Source organism: Ictalurus furcatus, chromosome 3 (assembly GCF_023375685.1).
Source record: "Ictalurus furcatus strain D&B chromosome 3, Billie_1.0, whole genome shotgun sequence".
In the NCBI taxonomy this organism is placed as follows: domain Eukaryota; kingdom Metazoa; phylum Chordata; class Actinopteri; order Siluriformes; family Ictaluridae; genus Ictalurus; species Ictalurus furcatus.
Window position 1 is genome coordinate 30,144,352 of NC_071257.1, and position 20,413 is coordinate 30,164,764.

At 40.6% G+C, this 20,413-nt stretch overlaps 1 protein-coding gene across 1 annotated transcript in view; it reads right to left on the bottom strand.

Annotated features, from left to right (window-relative positions):
- Window positions 1-9,030: 9,030 nt before the first annotated feature.
- The window catches only part of tbck (TBC1 domain containing kinase), an 84,299-nt gene continuing 72,916 nt past the window's right edge, over window positions 9,031-20,413 (bottom strand). Inside the window, exons 24-26 of the mRNA XM_053621981.1 lie at window positions 16,703-16,878; window positions 11,518-11,677; window positions 9,031-10,723 (exon numbers count right to left, since the gene is read on the bottom strand). Of these exons, the coding sequence (XP_053477956.1) occupies window positions 10,613-10,723; window positions 11,518-11,677; window positions 16,703-16,878 (447 nt within the window). The 3' untranslated portion in view covers window positions 9,031-10,612. The remainder of the gene's footprint in view (window positions 10,724-11,517; window positions 11,678-16,702; window positions 16,879-20,413) is intronic.

Consider the following 20,413-nt stretch of genomic DNA (forward strand, 5'->3'; position numbering starts at 1 on the left):
TGTTATGGAGCTAGCTAGAAACTGGTTTACAAGATATAATATCCTAACATAAGTTAGCTTGTTAGCATACTAATAAAGTAGCTCCTGCTAGAGAGGTAAAATTAGCTACTACTTAGCTGGTATAATTAGCTCAATGCTGTATTCTATGTACATAGATAGTTAGCTTAGTTAATGATGCTATCTAAGCTACTAAGCACTAATTAGCTGGTAAAATAAACTCACGGTTGCTAAAATGTTTGTTGGGGGCTAGCTTAGCTAATGTTGATCTAATAACTTGAGAATTCTATTACAAGCATTTCTTTTCTTTTTTTTTTTTTGGTATTTAAATTCACAAATAGCCGCGTTGTATATATTTGCAGCCAAGTGCAAATAGGCTCAGCTTAATTTATTTTATTTGGTGGTTCCAAAAACGTCATTAGACAAGAGAAAAATGCACAAAAGCACCTCCACTTTTACTGTCATCAGAAAACTGGCAGATGTTATGAATATGCAAACTGCTCCAGCATTTTGTTCTGGCGAAAATACATTTGTATTTGTATCTTAGTCCCTGCTCAAAATGTTCTGTAATCATGCCACACCACTCACATAGTCAGGTTCAACCTCGTCTTTAGTGGTTTTGATTAAATATTTGTACTTTTACTCATTTTTACTGTCTCAATGCTTTTAACCAAATGTTCCCTGCAGTTGAACTGTGGACCATTAACACATGTTACACCGAAGAGATCGTGAAATGAGAGATAACAATGCTGCACTGACTTTTCTAAAATCCCTCTTTCTGTACTTTCCCATAATAAAATCAATCCCTCTTAAAAGCACATTTTAATATAAGTTTAGAGTTACCTTAAATGAACTCTTTGTCATTTTTAGACACCTCTGTTGCCTGGAAAGAGAACCGCAATTAAACTGAAAACTTTTTAAAGCATTTCCTTTCCGTCTAACCAACCCCACCCGCTTCTGTTAGATCTACTGTATATATTCCTTGTCAGCTATAGGGGCGTGGTTATTTTCTGGGTCAGAAAAACGCATTTATAAGTTTAAAATGAATAAATTAGCGAGGCCCACTGCATGGCAATATTGTGAATCACATTTCTACTGACTTTTTGAATGAATATCTTCATTAGATGTTTAGAAAAACGTTTAGACATGACATACTGCACCTTTAAGTTGCTGTTGTTGCAACACTTTGCTCTGAAGCAGTAGGTAAGGACAGATAGCAGTCGTCCAAGTGCTCCCTGAACTGTCCAAATCCATTACCATACTGATCAGCCCAGGGAGTGAAATGCTAATCACATTAGCGATGAATTTCTTGTTGCTCACCGAGACGATTCTGAAATAAAAGGGCAACCATGCGTTTAGAGGATGAGAAGACATCTACTAAATGCCAAGCGTGGCATTAGCCATGAAACAATAACAAAAATGGACCTGAGAGCCTGGGTTGATCCGTGTGGGTTCACGTACCGTCGAACCAAGTGCTATGAACAAAGCTACAGTCAAAGTATGTCCTGACCTTATTTTATTAGCTGTGACTCTTCAGTAAGCCCAGGCATGTCCCCAAGGCTGCTGTCTCTCCTCATATAAAGTTGTGGTCACACATTTCAGTTAGTATATTAATACTTCAACCCAGAGGAAATAAAATATATTAAAATATTCATATTAGCACACTGGAAGGCTTTTAAAAGCAGATTATTTAGGAAACTACCTAAATTACTACCTAAGTTATAATCCTTTATATATATATATCTCTCTCTTCAGCCGTTCTCGGCCCACTGCAGGGCGTAGGCCTCTGTTGAATGCCACCACCAACTACAATCCTGTGCCCTTTGTTGCCAACTGATTCCAGCGAACTTTCTGATGTCATCAGCCCACCTGGCCTTAGGTCATCTTCTTGGACGTTTGGCTTCCAGTGGAGTCCAATTTAGGACTGCAGACGTCCATTTTTGGTCTTTCATTCTTGCTACGTGTCCTGCCCACTTCTACTTTAATGTTTTCACCCTTTTGATTATGTCCATTACTTTGGTTTGACTTCGCACCCACACATTAGTCTTGTGGTCTAATAGCGATATGTTAAGCATGCGGTGTTCCATGCTTCGTTGAGTGACCCTTAAATTTTGAATTATTTTAGTATTTGAGGTCCAGGTTTCACATGCATATGTAAGAGCAGGGAGAACACAATGATCAAACACTTTTCTTTTGAGACATAGAGGAAAGTTGTGTTTGAAGATGAAATTGAGGCGGCCAAAAGTTTGCCAATATATATATATATATATATATATATGTATTCCAAAGCTGGCTTATGTGCTAATAGATCAGACAACATTCTCTATCCTTCAGCAAACACTCATGGACTTTATAGATCTGAAATGGAACTAGTGACAACCTGTTAAGTTCAAAACAGTTATCTAGTCCTAAGATAACGACTAGAAAATACAAACAAATAAGATATCAACCCTCTAAATAACAATTAGAGATTGTTAAAAGTTTTGAATTAAACACTGATGAAATAAATATGATATTAATAATGTTTAGAGGCATGTAAAAAATTGCTAATTAAAAGTGGGTGATTCATTTCTCTTAGCTTTTGTGGGCTGTTTTTTATAGCAGTTACAGAAATTAGAGAACAATCAAAGGGCACTGACTGGCTTTTTTCGAAATTAAACTATTTATACTCCAAATATCCAATAAATACATTTTAGCTCAATGTCCAGAGTTTGTGTGGAAAGCATTTATCTTCAGGCACACATTTTCCTTAAAGTGGGCCTTTAGCCTCATGGTACATTTACGGGCCTGGCACACATTACCCATAATTCAGTAATGTTGATTAAGAAAGACAAGAAAACAGCATTTTAAATAGGAAGTAGAAGAGTAATGTAATTGCTTAGAATAGCAAAGAAAAAGCATGACAGGTTGTTTACTTGACTTTCCTGCAGTTATTGCAATATTATTGCAAAAAAAAAAACAAAAAAAAAAATTGGAAATGTTTCATGGAACTTCTTTGTGAGAGCTGTGAGAGTTGTGCTGTAAAATCATATGAAGTAACTGAGAGTATGCATCCATACACACACAAACACACACCGATCAGCCATAACATTAAAGCCACTGACAGGTGATATGATATAACACTGATTATCTCGTTGTAGTGGCACCTGTAAAGGGGTGGGATTTATTTATTAGGCAGCAAGTGAACAGTCAGTTATCTAAACTGATGTATTGGAAGCAAAAAAAAAAAAAAAAAGAAAAAGGGCAAGCGTAAGGATCTGAGTGACTTTGACAAGAACCAAATTGTGATAGCTAGACAAGTGGGTCAGAGCGTCTCCAAAACAGCAGGTGTTGTGGGGTGTTCCCGGTATCAGTGGTTAGTACCTAACAAAAGTGGTCCAAATAAGGAGAACCGTGAACCGGCAACAGGTTCATGGGGCCAAAGGCTCATTGATGCACATGCGGAGTGAAGGTTAGCCCGACTGGTCCGATCCCACAGAAGAGCTACTGTAGCATGAACTGCTGAAAATGTTAATGCTGGCTATGATAGGAAGGTGTCAGAATACACAATGCATCGCAGCTTGCTGTGTATGGGGCTGTGTAGCTGCAGACCGGTCAGAGCGCCCATGCTGACCCCCGTCCAACACTGAAAACACCTACAATGGGCTCGTGAGCATCAGAACTGGACCATGGAGCAATGGAAGAAGGTGGAAGAATCACATTTTCTTTTACATAATGTGGATGTCTGAGTGCGTGTGCGTCACTTACCTGGGGAAGCGATGGCACCAGGATGCACTATTGGAAGAAGACGAGCTGGCGGAGGAAGTGTGATTCTCTGGGCAAGGTTCTGCTGGGAAACCTTGGGTCCTGGTATTCATGTGGATGTTACTTTGACACATACCACCTATCTAAACACTGTTTCAGACCAAGTACACCTCTTCATGGCAACGGTATTCCCTAATAGTACAGGCCTCTTTCAGCAGGATAATGCTCCCTGCCACACTGCAAAAATTGTTCAGGAATGGTTTGTGGAACATGACAGAGAGTTCACGTTGTTGACTTGGCCTCCAAATTCCCCAGATCTCAATCTGACTGAGGATCTGTGGGACGTGCTGGACAAACATATCGGATCTATGAAGGCCCCACCTCACACCTGAAAGGACTTAAAGGATCTGACGCTAACATCTTGGTGCCAGATACAACAGCACATCTTCAGAGGTCTTGTGGAGTGCATACCTAAATGGGTCAGAGCAGTTTTGACGGCACAAGGGGAGTGTGATGAGGAAGAGGGAGGAGCCAGGCTGTGAGGTAGCTCAACTTTGAAATTTGTTACAGTGGGGTCTGTAGGAGGATCGCAGTACCGAGGGAGAGTGAGGTGATGGTTCTGGAGCTCGGTCCCCGGCAGACAGCAGCATCTCCTCTGTCCTCCCCGGCAACTGCTCCAGGACCATCGCCTCACTCTCCCTCGATGCTGTGATCCTCCCACAGTGCTAAGGGCTCTCTGACAGCACCTCCCTCCTCTTTCATGGGTTTCGTCACCACTGTAACAAATTTCAAAGTACGGTAAGGAGGAGGCGGGAATCGGCTGATCATAAACATAATATAATCCCCCACTGATTAGACATCTCACTGCCAGGTGTGCTTCCCTGATCAGTGTATTACACACACACACACACACACACACACACACACACACACACACACACAGACGAGCAGACAGAGAGGGGTCCAAAAGTCTGAGATCACCAGTGAAAATGCTTCTCTTTGGGATTCGTTTCTAATTTAATCCAACAATTTTCATCAGAAATGATATTATTGACAACAACTTGAATGAAGAAAAAAAGGATCTCTGAAATACTTACATGAATTTCAGAGTTTTGCTTTAATGACACTGTGCACTCGAGCTGGCACGGACTCCACAAGTTTGTGCAAAACCTTATAATCCATTTTAGATCAAATCCATCGGTGTCTCGTCTGATAAATGCTTCTGAGATTAGGCATGAGAAAAATCTGAGCTTTTGTACAAAGCAGTTAACATAATGATAATAAGTCTTTATTGATCACAACTACATTTCACAGTGAAATTGTTTTCTTCACATACCCCAGCATGTCAGGAAGCTGGGGTCAGAGGGCAGAGTCAGCCATGATACAGTGCCCCTGGAGCAGAGAGAGTTAAGGGCCTTGGTCAAGGGTCCAACAGTGGTAGCTTGGCAGTGCTGGGCCTTGAACCCACAACCTTCCAATCAGTAACCCAGAGTCTTAACCGCCAAGCCACCACTGCCACCATAACAGGGTCAATATGATAAATTTTTGCCTTGAATATTAAATCTTCAAGCTAGTGAATGAAGGAGATTCTCTTATATCATTGCTCAATCCCATGCTATTGGGATTTCCATGTTGTAATACCTATGATGAATGTATTCACTTAATTACCTCTTCTGATAAGCGGATCAACTGCCGTCCTTTATTATAGCTGACACATATATTTCCATACCTTGAGAGACTTATTTTGTGGTATGACTGTGTGTGCGGCCTTGCACAAGTAGAAACTGCCCACGCACTGCTGTTTAACTATGTGTATAAATACTCCTGTTCTGCACGAATGAACTCGGATGTCTCTGTGAATAAGCATGTGTCAGTGTGTTCATTTAGACTCTCCAGGCATGAACGCTCTGCGGTCAACCACACACTTTCTCGATCAGAGCACAGAACTAAGAGTTAAGAGAATTAAAGGCTGAAGGCTGACGGAGGACGACTGAAAGACATAACCTGAGATATTTTTTATCTAACAGTGAACATTTACTTTCTTAGGTTTAAATATTTAAAAATCCCAAAACAAACCCAAATATTCAATGTGGAAGCCACTGTATGTATAATGTTGGTTTTTTGTTTTTTTTGTGTGTGTGTGTAATATGTTGTGGGGTGTTTGTGAAACAAGTTAGGTCTCTTACTTTTTAGCAACTATAGCAGCTCCATCACTTTGATAAAGAACAATAGGTCAGATTGGAGAATTCAACAGTGTTGTGGTATAAAGCAACTGTATATAAACAACAGGGAAAAGAACCAAAATGTTAGCTCTGTTTTGCAGTTGTCGCTACAAATCAGTACAAAGTTCTTCTGACTGATCAACTTTATTCTGAAATGATGGAACATTTCTGTCCTGATGGGAGTGGTCTCTTCCAGGATGACCATGCCCCCATCCACAGGGCACAAGGACTCACTGTATGCTGTAAATAAAATGATGTAAATCATGTGCGCTGCTCTTCACCGTCACTAGATCTAACACCTATAGGAGATTCTGGATTGATATTTTTAAATGCTTTAGTAATTCATTATCCTTTATCAGCAGTTAAATTCAGACTACTGTCACACAGAGGCCTGGAAGCATGATCCAGTGAGTCCAATTACACACACACACACACACACACACACACACACACACATCTCCTGGTTATATTGGGCCTTTTTACCTCTCATATTGGATTTCAGACTCATGACCAAAATGTCTCACCCCCTCTGGTGTCAGAACGTGGGCAATCATTTCTAAAAGACTGTCAAGTGTCAGGAGACTGTGAAGTGTAGGATGTAGGCAGAGGAGGAGAAGGAGAAGAAGAAGAAGAAGAAGAAGAAGAAGAAGAGAAGAAGAAGAAAAGGGCCAGCAAAAGAGGAGATATCAAGTAAAGAACAAAAAGAAAAAGTATATTTAGCAGCAGAAAAAGAAACAGAAGTAGAAGAAGACATCAATAATGAGAAGGACAAAAAAGACAGCTACAGCAGCAAAGACAGTAGCAGTAGTAGAAGAAGAAGATGAAGAATGAGAAGTGCAAAAAAATGAAATTAAGAACAACATAAAGAAAAAAGACAAAGTAAAAGCTAGAGGCAAAATAGGAGAACAAACAAACAAACAAACAAACGAACAAAAACTCAAACATGAGAACAAAACATAGGCAGTAGAAGGAAAAAAAAGACAACAGGAGGAAAAGAATGAGAAATGAGCAAATGAAGAACAAGAACAAAAAGAAAGAAGTAAAAGTACCAGCAGCAGCAGCAGCAGATGAAACAGTAGAAAAATAATTACAAGATGAATAAGAACAAATAAACAAAGGAAGGCATCCAGAAGAATGTAAAAGTAGCAGCAGCAGAAAAAAACCAAATAGAAGTAGTTGTAGAAGAAGAAGAAGAATATTGTTTCCTGTTATTCAGGACATCTCTACAGTCCTGTAGTAACTCCATGTGACTGGAGATGGATTTTAAAGAGTTAAGTGATTTGATGGAAACGATCTCCCAGTGAACTTTGTTAAGCTTCATTGATAAATTCACTTTCAGATTGAAACACAAGTCAAGTCGTGTAGACTTCCTACTCTGAGACAATCTTGATCTTGATACTCAGCTGTCTACAAAGACTCCCAGACATACAACACACAGGCAGAGCTTGTTCAAGTGAAAAAAAAAGTCAGCAAAAAACCCAGCAAATCATGTCATTTGAACCCAATATAAAGATTTGCATTAGTCATAATCAGATCCTCCCTCTTTCTCCCTCTCTCTCATTATTTCTATCTCTTTTCCACCTCCTCACACAGAGCTGCTCAGTCTGCAGGCAGTGTGTGTGTGTGTGTGTGTGTGTGTGTGTGTGGTGCCAGTGCTGCTCAGCATGTGAGAGGAACAGAAACTTTGTTCTGCAGATCTGGTTTGCTCTAATGACCATGAGATGACAGTCACAACTGTCTCTCATTGCATCATTCACTCTCTCTCTCCCTCACACACACACACACACACACACATACACTCAATGTATATAGGATCCAAGTCTGATTTGTTTCTATGTTGTTCAAAACACAAGAAAATGAAGCGTACAGGATTTATAATAATGTATAATTATGAAAAGTTCCTTAAACTCCAAACGTTCCTAAAACTCACCTCGAAGTGATCTTGCCAAAGCTTGAGTGTGTTAAATGAGTGTCACAAGCCAAGGAAAATACTGGTTCCTGATTAATATGAACCCAGTTCACCTTGTGAAAGTGTTTAAGGTTAAAGTGTAATCAGAATAATAAGAGAATAATCAGTGATGAGGTAGTGTGATGCGACCTGACTCAAAGTCGAGTTACTTTTACAAGCCCTAAGTTCATTACTTGACAAATAACAGCAGCATTATATTCATCTTCTACCATAGCCATTTGACAAAGATTACATTTTCTATTTGTTATATATATTATATATATATATATATAGTTTTTAAAATGGCATCATACTATTTATCCATTTATAGTTACCTTTATTGTCATGGAACATCCATGAAAAAGGTTCATCTCTATTATCACTTACGTCAGAGGGGCGAGAAACCATCGCTGCCTCACCAGCCTCTCATTTTTCTCCCGCTTGAAGTCATTAAGTAAAAAATAATTTAAATAAATAAATAAATAAATAAATAAATAAATAAATAAATGTGTCGTCATGTTACTGCTAAACCAGGAAGCACAAACTCCTCTGTCCTGAAGACGTTCCTGTGGTGGAAAATGTAACGTTACAGATTTACCTTCGACTGTCACAAAGTGCTGACACTGGAGACTCCTTCCATAAATGCTACATAAAATCTCCTTATAGCAAAAAACACATTATCAACAATTACACTGTTTTAATCTGTTCATGTGAAGCGTTCAGCGAACAAGCCCCTGTGTAAGCTGTTACTATAGAAACAATAACTTATTAGAACGAGCGCAGTAATATTATAGTAATAATAATAATAATAAGAGTAATAATAATAAAGCTGGGATTTGAGTTACAGCTGGAACTGCTGTCAGAGCTGCTGTTATTGAAAATAACTCGACACCCTTCTGACGAATCAGAATCGAGAATCATGGTATAAAGAATTCAAATATGCAGCACATTACAAGATGCAGTATAAATCTTTGTCATAGCCTAAGGCTACCATTCACACTCTCTCTCTCTCTCTCTCTCTCTCTCCCCCTCTTTCATTTTTCCCTCTCAATCTCTCTACACACACACTCAAGCAGTCAAAATGAATATCCCTTCTGCACCAAACAGTAGAATAGAAAAGAAGTTTTAATTCATTCTTTATTACAATAAATGTTAGATGACGAGATGATGAACACTGTAATCAATTTACTGTAGATTTTACAGTAATGTAAAAATGGACTGTAAAATGTACAGAAAACAACTGTAAAACATATTTACTGTACAGTAAAGTACTGTCATGTCTTACATGGGGTATAAAGTAACACACAATCCAGTACATTAGCTCACTTGGCTGTTGTAGGATATAACTGAGCAACGCACAAGCTTCTGAACTGCAACTCAAAGCCTTAACTTCTGAGCCACTACAACTAGCTCAAATTGATTCAATGCAACTTTTTAATGAAGCTCATTTAGAAGTAGAAGTGGGTGAATAACTGACTACGTATACACAGACAGCAGTAATCTTATTCTGAATAAGATAATATTCTGATTAAGGTGTTTACATGAGTTGCTTTTAGAATATTTCTTTCATGTACCCGTTTCACATGTTATAGATAATAGTTCGATTAACAGCACACGTCATTACGTCACCGCGCCACGCCATCCGACATTCCCTCCAGAATTTCACGTATCGCAATACAGTTCGTCTTCGTTATGGTACCGTATACAGTTTTGGGTGCTTTTATTTTTCATTTTACGAACACTTCAAGTGCCGTTAATTATTTGTCATGCTATACGTGCAAATAGACGACTGCTTGAAGCCGTGGGCTGCGTCCCAAACCGTGTACTTACCTACTATGTAATAGCTGAAATACATGTATTTCGCCTACTATATAGTAGGCAAGTACGCGGTTTGGGACGCAGCCGTGCTCTCTTGTTTGCCGTTAAACGGTTGAGCGCTGCCGTGTGTGTACGTGTCCTGTCTCACAATGCGGTGAAAACTCCCACACGACGTTAATAGTGTGATTAAGGCGTGTACATGTCTGTAATACACGTCGATAATGCAACTAAAACAGGAATACTCCACGCATCTTAATTCCATTTGTGTTTACTTCGAGTATGACTTTAATCGGATTAAGGTCATCAATAATCGCTGTTTACATGCTAGTTTCGTAATCAGAGTATCGTCTTAATCGGGTTAATATCGGATTATTGTTGTCCATGTAAACGTACTGACTGTGTGTTAAGCGAGCTAGTTGTGATGGCGCAGTGGGTAAAGGTTTGAGTTGCAAATCAGAAGGTTGTGTGTTCAAATCCCAGCACCACCAATCTGGTCCTAGAGCAAGACTCTACAGCTCGGTTGAACCCTGCATTGAGAAAATGTACTGGATTGTGTGTTACTTTATACTATGTAAGATATTACAGTACATTAGTGTAAACATGTTTGACTGGTGTTTACGGTACATTTTACAGCACTTGACAGGCAACTCAGGTGGCCAGTAAATTACTGAAAATTTACAGCATTTTATTTATTTATTTTTTACAGTGAAATGCCCTTCGAGTTAATGACGATTTAGACATCAACAGCGACATTTTAGCTCAAACCCAAGATTTGTTCCACATGCCATATTCAAGACATGGTACCAAAAATGCTTTTTTTTTGATTGATACGCATGCATGCACGCACACACTCACACACACACACACAGAAACAGAGGAGAGCTTAGATCTGTGGAGACGGCACAGTTAAAAGGCCGGTGGGCTTCATCTTGTTGATGCCGCCATCCAGGACACACACACGAGGGAAATTCACCTTCACCAAGTGAGCCGCAAACTGCAGGAAACAAACGCAACACACAGTTGGTGCACTGAAACTCATGCATACACACACACACACACACACACACAGAGAGAGAACTAAAGAGAGGCAGACAGAGATACAGAGGTAGATAGATAGACAGACAGAGACAGACAGATAGATTGATAGTGTGAGAGAATGAGAGAGAGGAAGTGTTAGATAAGATGAGAGAGAAAGACAGATAGAGAGAGTGAGAGAGAGAGAGAGAGAGAGAGAGAGACAGAAATAGAGAGACACAGAGAGGGACAAAAAGAGAAAGAGAGGGGCACAGAGAGTGACAAAGAGAGAACGAGAGAGACAGAGAAATACAGAAAGAAGCAGACAGAGAGAGAGGAGAGAGACAGAGACAGATGAGAGAGACAGATTCTCAGAAATTGAGAAAGAAACAGAGAAAGAGAGACAGAGCGAGATGAGAGAGATAGAGCTAGAGACATTCAGACACAGAGGGACAGAGTAGAGACAGACAAATTAGGGTGACAGAAACAGAGAGAAAGATAGATACAGAGAAATTGAGAAAGAAGCAGAGAGAGAGAGAGAGAGAGAGAGTTAGAGAGAGAAACATACAGACAGAGAAAGACAGAGAGACAGAGAACTAGAGAAAGAAACAGAAGGAGACAAACAATTATAGATGAGAGAGACAGAGATAGACGCATATAGACAGAGAAAAATGGAGAGACAGACAGAGATAAAGATAAAGAAATGGGCTGACAGAGACAGCGAGAGAGACAGAGAATGACAGAAAGATAGAGAGAGACAGATGTCATACTGACCGTGACTGCGTTCTTGGTGATGTTGCTGAGGATGACGACGACTCGGCTCTTGTAGCTGGCCAGTGTGCTGGTACTGGGGCACTGCAGCAGCTCTCCGTCCGGCCCGAACACCGAGCTGTACGGAACATTAATGCTGCCTGGGATGTGACCACGGCTGAAGCTACCCCACCAGGGTCAAGGGTCAAACTGATACAGCTGATAACAACTCAATCTGAAAATGTTTCTTCCCAATGGTACAGCTCGTGGTTATCTTACTCTCAAGAACCGGTAGAAGTCCACAGAGTGAGCATCAGCCTCCTGACAGACAGGCAGGACTTCCGAAAACATCTCAGCTCCACAGTAAAGCAACAGAGATAAGAACAAGCGTGTGGAGGACAGGAGAAAACGCCTGATGGAGATAAATTAAGGATATAAACCAGTCTCTTGAGAAGAGGAGGGCCACGGCCGGGAAGAGAATGCATAAAAGTGACTTAATGAGCGAGCAAATCCAAAGGCCTGAGAAGACAAGAGGCTCAAGAGAAACCTCAGGACAAATAACTCACGAGAGACAGCCAGAGAAAGAATGCGAGAGATTTTCTCTAATTAGGGTCCTGGAGTAATTGAATCATCCTTCTGAACTGAAAACACAGACAAGTTCTCCAAAATCAATTAGACACAGAGTCACTTCTCAGAAACGAGTCAGTCGTTCAGGAAGCAAACATGGAGTACATTAGCATTACAAATGCACAAAAGAAAGAGCTTTGGCTAACATCACGGCTGCTGGTTAGTCTGTACGGCATTCGATTACAGCAAGAGAAATCATCATACAATAGTCTGGACCCGTTCCCGCCTCAATTCCGATATTCCTGGCATAGACTCCGGATTCATCATGTCTCTGACCAGGATAAAAAGCTTACAGAAGACTGATAAATGAATGAAAGGATGGAAAAGCTTGCTTTTACACAGGGAGCATCAGAGTCAGCCTACCTGTATGTTTTTAAAAGGAAACCAGAGAAACCGGAAGAAACCCACACAGACACGCGGAGAACAAGTGAAATTTCACAAGGATGGTAACCCGAGCTCAGGAACAAATCTGGAGCTGTGTGACAAAAGCGCTACCCGCTGTGTCAAACTCGCTTTCTGCTAAGGCTTTTCTATGTTCCTCCTTAATAAAGGGACAAAAACTATAAGAAAATGCCATTTCTTTAACTTACACAAGGGTGAGTCAAATGACAACTTACATCCATCCATCCATCTTCTGTACCCACTTATCCTACGCAGGGTCATGGGGAGCCTGAAGCCTATCCTAGGGAACTCGGGGCACAAGGCAAGGGACACTGTGGATGGGGTGCCAACCCATCACAGGGCACACACACACATTCACACACTATGGATAATTTGGAAATGCCAATTATCCTACAGTGTATGTCTTTGGACTGGGGGAGGAAACCGGCATACCTGGAGGAAACCCCTGAAGCACAGGGAGAACATGCAAACTCAGCGCACTCATGGCGGAGGCAGGATTCGAAGCCCCAACCCAGGAGGTGCGAGACAAACGTGCTAGCCTCTAAGGTGGTTTTCACACTGGGCATGTTTGCTGCGGTCCGAATACAAGTGCGATTGTTCCCGGCGCCCCGCGCAAAGTGGTCTGCTTTCAGCCTCACTTGATTGATGCATTTGCATTCACATCTTACATCATCACGTAGTACACATTGTTTTTTCATTATTTTGGTGCTATTGTGCACAGCGACGCACCTCACCTCTACCGTGTCCCACAACGTACTGTTGTGGAAACTGTGGTGGCTGTGGTTCTGGTGGTGGAGTGGGTTCTCCACTAATCTTAGGGTTGGCGGTTCAGTTCCCGGCCCACGTGACTCCACATACCGAAGTGTCCTTGGGCAAGACACTGAACCCCAAGTTGCTCCCGATGACAAATTAGCGCCTTGCATGGCAGCTCTGCTACCATTGGTGTGTGAGTGTGTGTGTGTGTGTGAATGAGAACCAGTGTAAAGCGCTTTGGAACCGCTAAGGTTAAAAAAGCGCTATATACCAGACCAAACTAATGATGTCGTCACTGGCTAAAACACACGTGCAGGTCCGAGCACGAGTTGTGTTAACAATTGCGGGACTCGCGGCACAGTTCCAGTGCAGGTTGTCTCGGGTTCGATACCGCGTTGTGCTTCCCGGTCCACATGACAGCTTTCACATTACCAATTTTGTATGGACACCGTGCTCTGCTTCGGACTACACTGCCAGTCTGAAAGTCATTGTGCCCCTCGAAAATGTACATTAAAAAAAAATTATTGCAATGTTTATTGCAAATAGGTGTTATAAAAGGGTATACTTTTTCTACACAATCTCCATTTCATTCAGCACAAGTGTTCCAGTGCTTAACGAGTGTCCGTTTCTCACCTCAAAAAAAAAACCACACACACATACACTAGGGATATAAGAAATGAAATAGGAGAAATAAATACTTGCATGATTAACGAGATTATTAAGTATTTCAGAATGATTTAGAGCTCTGTAAATATCCTACACATGCACTAGGTTACAACTTCCAGCTGATGCACTTTATTATGAAATGTTTATATAGGTTTATGTCAGGGCTTATGTAGCTGTCGTGTAGAATTATGAGTAAAATGTTATCACATGGTTAACTCTGAGTGATAACTGCTATGAAATGTATTCAATTATGACTGTAAAAACATTATAAATGTATGCACAACCTCTATCATTTTAAATTTGAATAACTGAAAAAATTGATATTACGCTAATATTTGCTGTAATGTGAGTAAAACTCTGCTTCAGGGGTTTTTATTATTACTTCCCATAAGTTCACACGGCCAAATGAAACGCAGTAACAGTATTTCGCCAGAGGATGTTCAGGACGTTCCTGCTCTAAAGCTAACAGAAGATCACTCCACGGGGACTGCTCTGCTTTCCGTCACAGAAGCCTTACGACTAGCAAGAGCAACCTCTAGATCATCTGTCATCCTACTCGACCTCTCTGCTGCTTTCGACACTGTGAACCATCAGATCCTCCTGTCAACTCTCTCCAGCCTGGGCATCACTGGAACGGTTCTGCGCTGGGTGGAATCATATCTCACAGACAGATCTTTCAAGGTATCATGGAGGGGAGGTATTTATGAAACTCAGCAACTCATAACTGGTGTTCCACAGGGGTCAGTTCTGGGTCCACTGCTATTTTCTATCTACACTACATCTCTAGGGCAGGTGATTGAGTCTCATGGCTTCTCATATCATTGCTATGCTGATGACACCCAGCCCTATTTGTCCTTTCAGCCTGACGATCCATCCGTCTCTGCACGTATCTCTGCTTGCCTGTCGGACATCTCGGTCTGGATGAGGGAACACCACCTTAAGCTCAACCTGGCAAAATCTGAGCTTCTCATCATCCCAGCCTGTCCCTCAATCAACCACAACCTCACTGTACAGCTCGGCTCAACCACACTCAAGCCAACCAGGACGGCCAGGAACCTTGGGGTGATTCTCGATGACAGCTTGACCTTTACAGACCACATCTCAACAACTGCACGGTCCTGCAGGTGTTTTCATCCTGTAAAACATCAAGAAAATCCGACCCTACCTCACCGAACAGGCTACACAGCTACTAGTCCAGGCTCTTATTATCTCAAAATTGGACTACTGCAACTCACTACTCTCGGGTCTCCCGGCTAGCCCCATCAAACCCCTTCAGATGATTCAGAATGCAGCAGCACGCCTCGTCTTCAACCAGCCCAAGAGAACCCATGTCACACCCCTCTTCATCTCCCTCCACTGGCTTCCTGTAGCCACCCGTATCAAATTCAAGGCCTTGATGCTCACCTACAAGACCTTGTCTGGATCAGCACCCTCCTACCTCAACACTCTCCTGAAGGCTCACGTTCCCTCACGCAATCTACGATCAATCAACGATTGACGCTTAGTAGTACCTACTCAGCGTGGCTCAAGGTCCCTTTAGAGAATCTTCACACTAACTGTTCCTCAGTGGTGGAATGAACTTCCAACCTCAATCCGGACCGCAGAATCTCTCACCATCTTCAAAACCAACCCATAAATAATAATAAAAAAAATTCCTCTGGCTCTTACACCTCTACTCTGCGCACTTTGCTTCTTCTGGAACTCAATTATAAATCTTGTACGGTCGCACTACTTGTGTTGTTCTCTGCTTGATATGTCGCTTTGCTTGTATTTTCTCATTTGTAAGTCGCTTTGGATAAAAGCGTCTGCTAAATGAATAAATGTAAATATAAATCAATGTAAGACTTCAATCTCATCAAGCATATCATTTCCCTCACATATCATTTCCATTTATTCATTTTGCAAACGCTTTAATCCGACTCTTCAAAGCTTCATATAACATACAGCTGAGCTGTCGAGGATCCTTGCGGAACAGTGGATCTCTGAACTTGCGATTTGAACCAACAACAATCCAGACACTATCCCAGACACATAACATCTGATCAACTACCAGCTACATGTAATAGTCTAATGTGTTCTGGTAACACAAAGCTAAAAAAAAAATATCATCTGGTAAATGTGTAGAGGTAAACAGGAATGCGGAATGAAGGCCATATGGAGCATGAGCTGGCACTGCATGATGTGTGTGTGTAAGAGTGAGAACTAAGCTGAACGTGTAGGCAGTGTGTGTCTGTAGGAATCGGTTCATTTCAGAGCTCTTTAAGGTGAGAACGCAGGTGGTGTTTGAGCGCAGTAACCTGGTCGTGATGTATCGCGGGCTTCAGTTTGAAAAAACGTTAAATATCACTGGGAATATACTTCACATATATTTTAGTCATAAGAATTCATAGGGGTGCCAATAATTGTTGCACACCTATATTTAACACATTTTTTTTCTGATAAACCTGTGTTTTGTTTGCAATGGTTTGATATCCATGAGAGCAGAGTATTTTTGTGTTTTTTTTTATCAAAAGGTTAAACAATAAAGTTTTCACAGCCTTCTTTACCAAGGGTGCCAATATTAGTGTAGGGCACTGTAACTTTGACATTTACTGTCCAGTTTTTGGATTGGCTTGAGTTCAGTTCACCTCACTGCTCTGCATGTGGTGTTGATGCAGTAATTGTGGCTTGGGAATAAGAAGGATTTGACTCCAGCACCTTCTGGCTGTAGGAGTGAGTCAGGGAGTGAGTGTACGTTTGCAGCTCAGTGTTTAAAGGATACTCCTCGCTGCTCCGGATGTCTACTGCCACGATCTTGGTTTTGACCGCCTTGGGTCTCTTTACAGGAGTTTTAAAGTGAGCCGGGCCAGTCAGCTCACACAGATCGATCAGATCCTCAGCTGAGATCCGTGGAGACACTTCAGCCTTGAGCTCGGAGAGTTTCAGGGGCTCACGGGTCTGTGTGTGTTTGTGAGAGAGAGCGAGAGAGAGAGAGAGAGAGAGAGAGAGAGAACGAGAACGAGAGAGAGAGAGACATTAGTTCTGCACCTCTGGGACAGGATCAAGGATGGCAGTAGTCTGCGTTCATAAATAAAAAAAACAAAAAACGAAGAATCAACATCAAACGTATTTGCCAAATGATAAAAAACTTAGGAATATAACGTTATAGGGAAAATAAATACACATCGGGGTGTTGTGATACCACTCTGAAGTGTTTATTTATTTATTTATTTTGTCTAACAATCCAATCCAAAGTGTGTTATTCCGCTTATACCACAGCAATTTGCCAACAATTACAATTTAAAAATAAGCAACGAAGGACATGTCAGACTTTTTTTATAGTTATATTTAATGCTGTGAAACATCTGTGAAGCAAATTATTGCTTTACGTTACTGAGACAAAAAAAAAAAATGCAATGTCATTCTATCAAGAAACTGGGAAACTTTACAAAGCTCTGACACTGGAGACTCCTTCCATAAAGATTAAACAAAAGATTATCACTTCACTATATCAACAATTATACAAGTTCCTGTGAATTATCTATAGGATGGAGGAGGTATTAATTAGCATATTGGGAAACACCTCATAAATCAGATCACATACTGCTGATGATGAATTTATAGACCTGCCACATACTGGTCACCAAAGAGAACACAAAAAGGTGCTCCAAAAAGGGAAATCAAAAGCTGCTGGATAACATTACAAGCAAAACAACAACAACAACAACAACAACAACAACAACAAAACAGTGATTTGCTTTGACCTTGTTGCTGCAATTTGACATTCAACCTCATCTCACTGACAACCTTGAAAGCCCAAGAAGGACCTCCGAATACTCCGGACAGCAGGGAAGTGCAAAGGAATGCATTTTTAAGAGGATTATTAATAAGCTTATAATCCTTTTCATAGTGAAGCTAGGTTTGCACTCAAAGGTCAAAATAAGACTTGAGCCAATAATCAGTCATATGATACACCATAATATGCACAATATTATCAAGGTCTATGGCCTTCAAAATAATCCACATTCCATTCGGTAGTTATCCGATGACATTTTTTTGGGACAGTACATGTTCCCCCTGAGGTAAAAGCTGTCCTACTTGGAAGACAGAATTAGACAGCTGTTTTTATACCCACCCGTGGCCGTATTTCAGCGAGAATACAGCCAATCACAGGTGTGTGTCTGTTCAAATTTTAAAAGGAACAGGGTTATTAGGGTTCTCTCCAAGTACATTCAGCCGCCCTGTGAATGCATGGTACAATAAAGGTAATTAAAATACACCAATATTGGTAACTGTCACATGATTTAACATCGTCATGGGGCGGGAACTGGCAACCTAATTGGGAGAAAAATCACGGCTGCCGGTTTCTAAATTATGGTATTTTAATCAAATTTGAATGTAGCAACAAATGTACTAAAAAGATGACCTTTTATCTACTATAAAATGATCAGTAGAAATAACCCTAAATAATATACACTCACCAACCACTGTAACAGGAATATGTGTATACCTGCTCATTCATACAATTATCCAATCAGCCAATCATGTGGCAGCAGTGCAATGCATTAAAATCCTGACCGTGGCATGCTTGTTGGAGTCAGGCGGACTGGTTTGAGGATTTTAGAAATTCCTGATCACCTTGGATTTTCACACACAACAGTCTCAGAATGGTGCAAAAAAAACCCAAAAAACATCCAGTGAGCAGCAGTTCTGCTTTGGATAATCGACATACTGGTTGGAGCTGGTTTGTGTAACCCAAATCGCAAGTCTTTACATCCGTGGTAAGTAGAAAAGAACGCACAACATGTCAAAAACTTGAGGCAGATCGGTGCTGCTTGTGCTGAATTAAAGCGCCAGTACACTGTTGAAAGATTTAAATGAAGATGAGTTGACAAAAAAGTATATATTGCACAGAAATATATATATTTATAGAGAATTGAGTTCACGTGTTAATGTTAATTTGAGTAATGCGTTTTCTGTTTATGAGACCAGTTACTGTGAAACAACGTGTTGAAAGAATAAAGTTTTTATTTCAATTTCCTTCAGAATTGTGGAATTAATTATTATTAATTTAAAAGAAGGCATAAAAGGCAGAACTATCGGTATCGGTCGATAGCACTCTGAATAATCGGTTATCGTTATCGGCTGAGAAATTTAGTATCGGTGCATCTCTACCTAATATAGATATCGGCTACACACGTGTTATGGACATGTAGAATATTAACAGTCAAGCCTACCTGACAAGGATACCAGCCCTACAACAAGCGCTATCTGAAAAAGACAACAGTTGAACACCTACAAAAATTGTGTCACAAGCACCCAACTATCTGAAATCATATAGTCTTTTTACAGTTGATCTGCTCAAAAACTGAAATGACTTAAAGACTGGCAGCGATGCCTGTTTTAGCACTGAAATGTCCACACAGTGGCACGTCTTATCAGAAGGTCATGGAGGATGGCTTCTCTCCACACACATCTGGCTGTAATGACTAAGAAATGACAATCATCTCCTCACTCGGCATCAGTAACCACCCAGAGAACCACACACCTATTATACCACCATGGAAATGAGACAAGCAGCAGCACCCATCAAAATGAATGACAATTGAGAAATTGTTCATAAGGATATGGACTGATTTCAACCCAAAATAACTAAAGCTGCAATTTCATTTCTATTTGTCTATTCTCAAAATTCGCCTGCGTGTCTGCCAGATCACGCAGTCTAAGACATAACATTTATCCATTTATAGCCCCATTTAATGTTGTGGAACATCCACGAAATAAGTTGGTTCCTGTTATCACTTCCGTTACAGCAGCTGTAAACAGTCACTGACCGTGACCAATCAGAATTGAGAATTCAGCAGCACTGTTGCGTAAATGAGAATAATCGAGCATAAGGAAGCCTCACTACATGCAGTGCCCTGATATAAGGCTGTGTTTGAATCCTGAAACTCAGAGTTCAATTAGATTGTCATTACAGATGAATTCATGGCCATCAGTGCAGTTAGAGCATTAGTGTAAATATCATGCATCATTTTCATCATTAACATTAGTCAATATTAATACTTATCATTTTATCTGATATGAGAAACTCCTCATGTCTCCACCCCGACTCCTAAGACAGTGCCTCGACACATGAGGACACTGGACAGGATGTCAAGATGCTGAGCTCTATCTGTTTCTCCTTAATTGTCTGGTAACATTATTAAGCTTTTTGACAACAATGAGGTTATTTTATGAATAAAAAAACAAAAAAAAACAAAAACAAAACTGTCTTCTGAGGCTAAAACAAATATTAGCTAGCTAGCTAAAATTAGCATACTTGACAACACCCTACTGAAACTGATTTACTTTTATTGAGTGTATACAGCATAAAACAGTAATTCAATTTTTTTAAATATTTTGAGGAGCTGCTCCATGCCGTAGCTGTTTTACAGTTTCGGCCACTTCACAACTTTCATTTAGCCAACAAATATCGAAAAAAAAAAAAAAA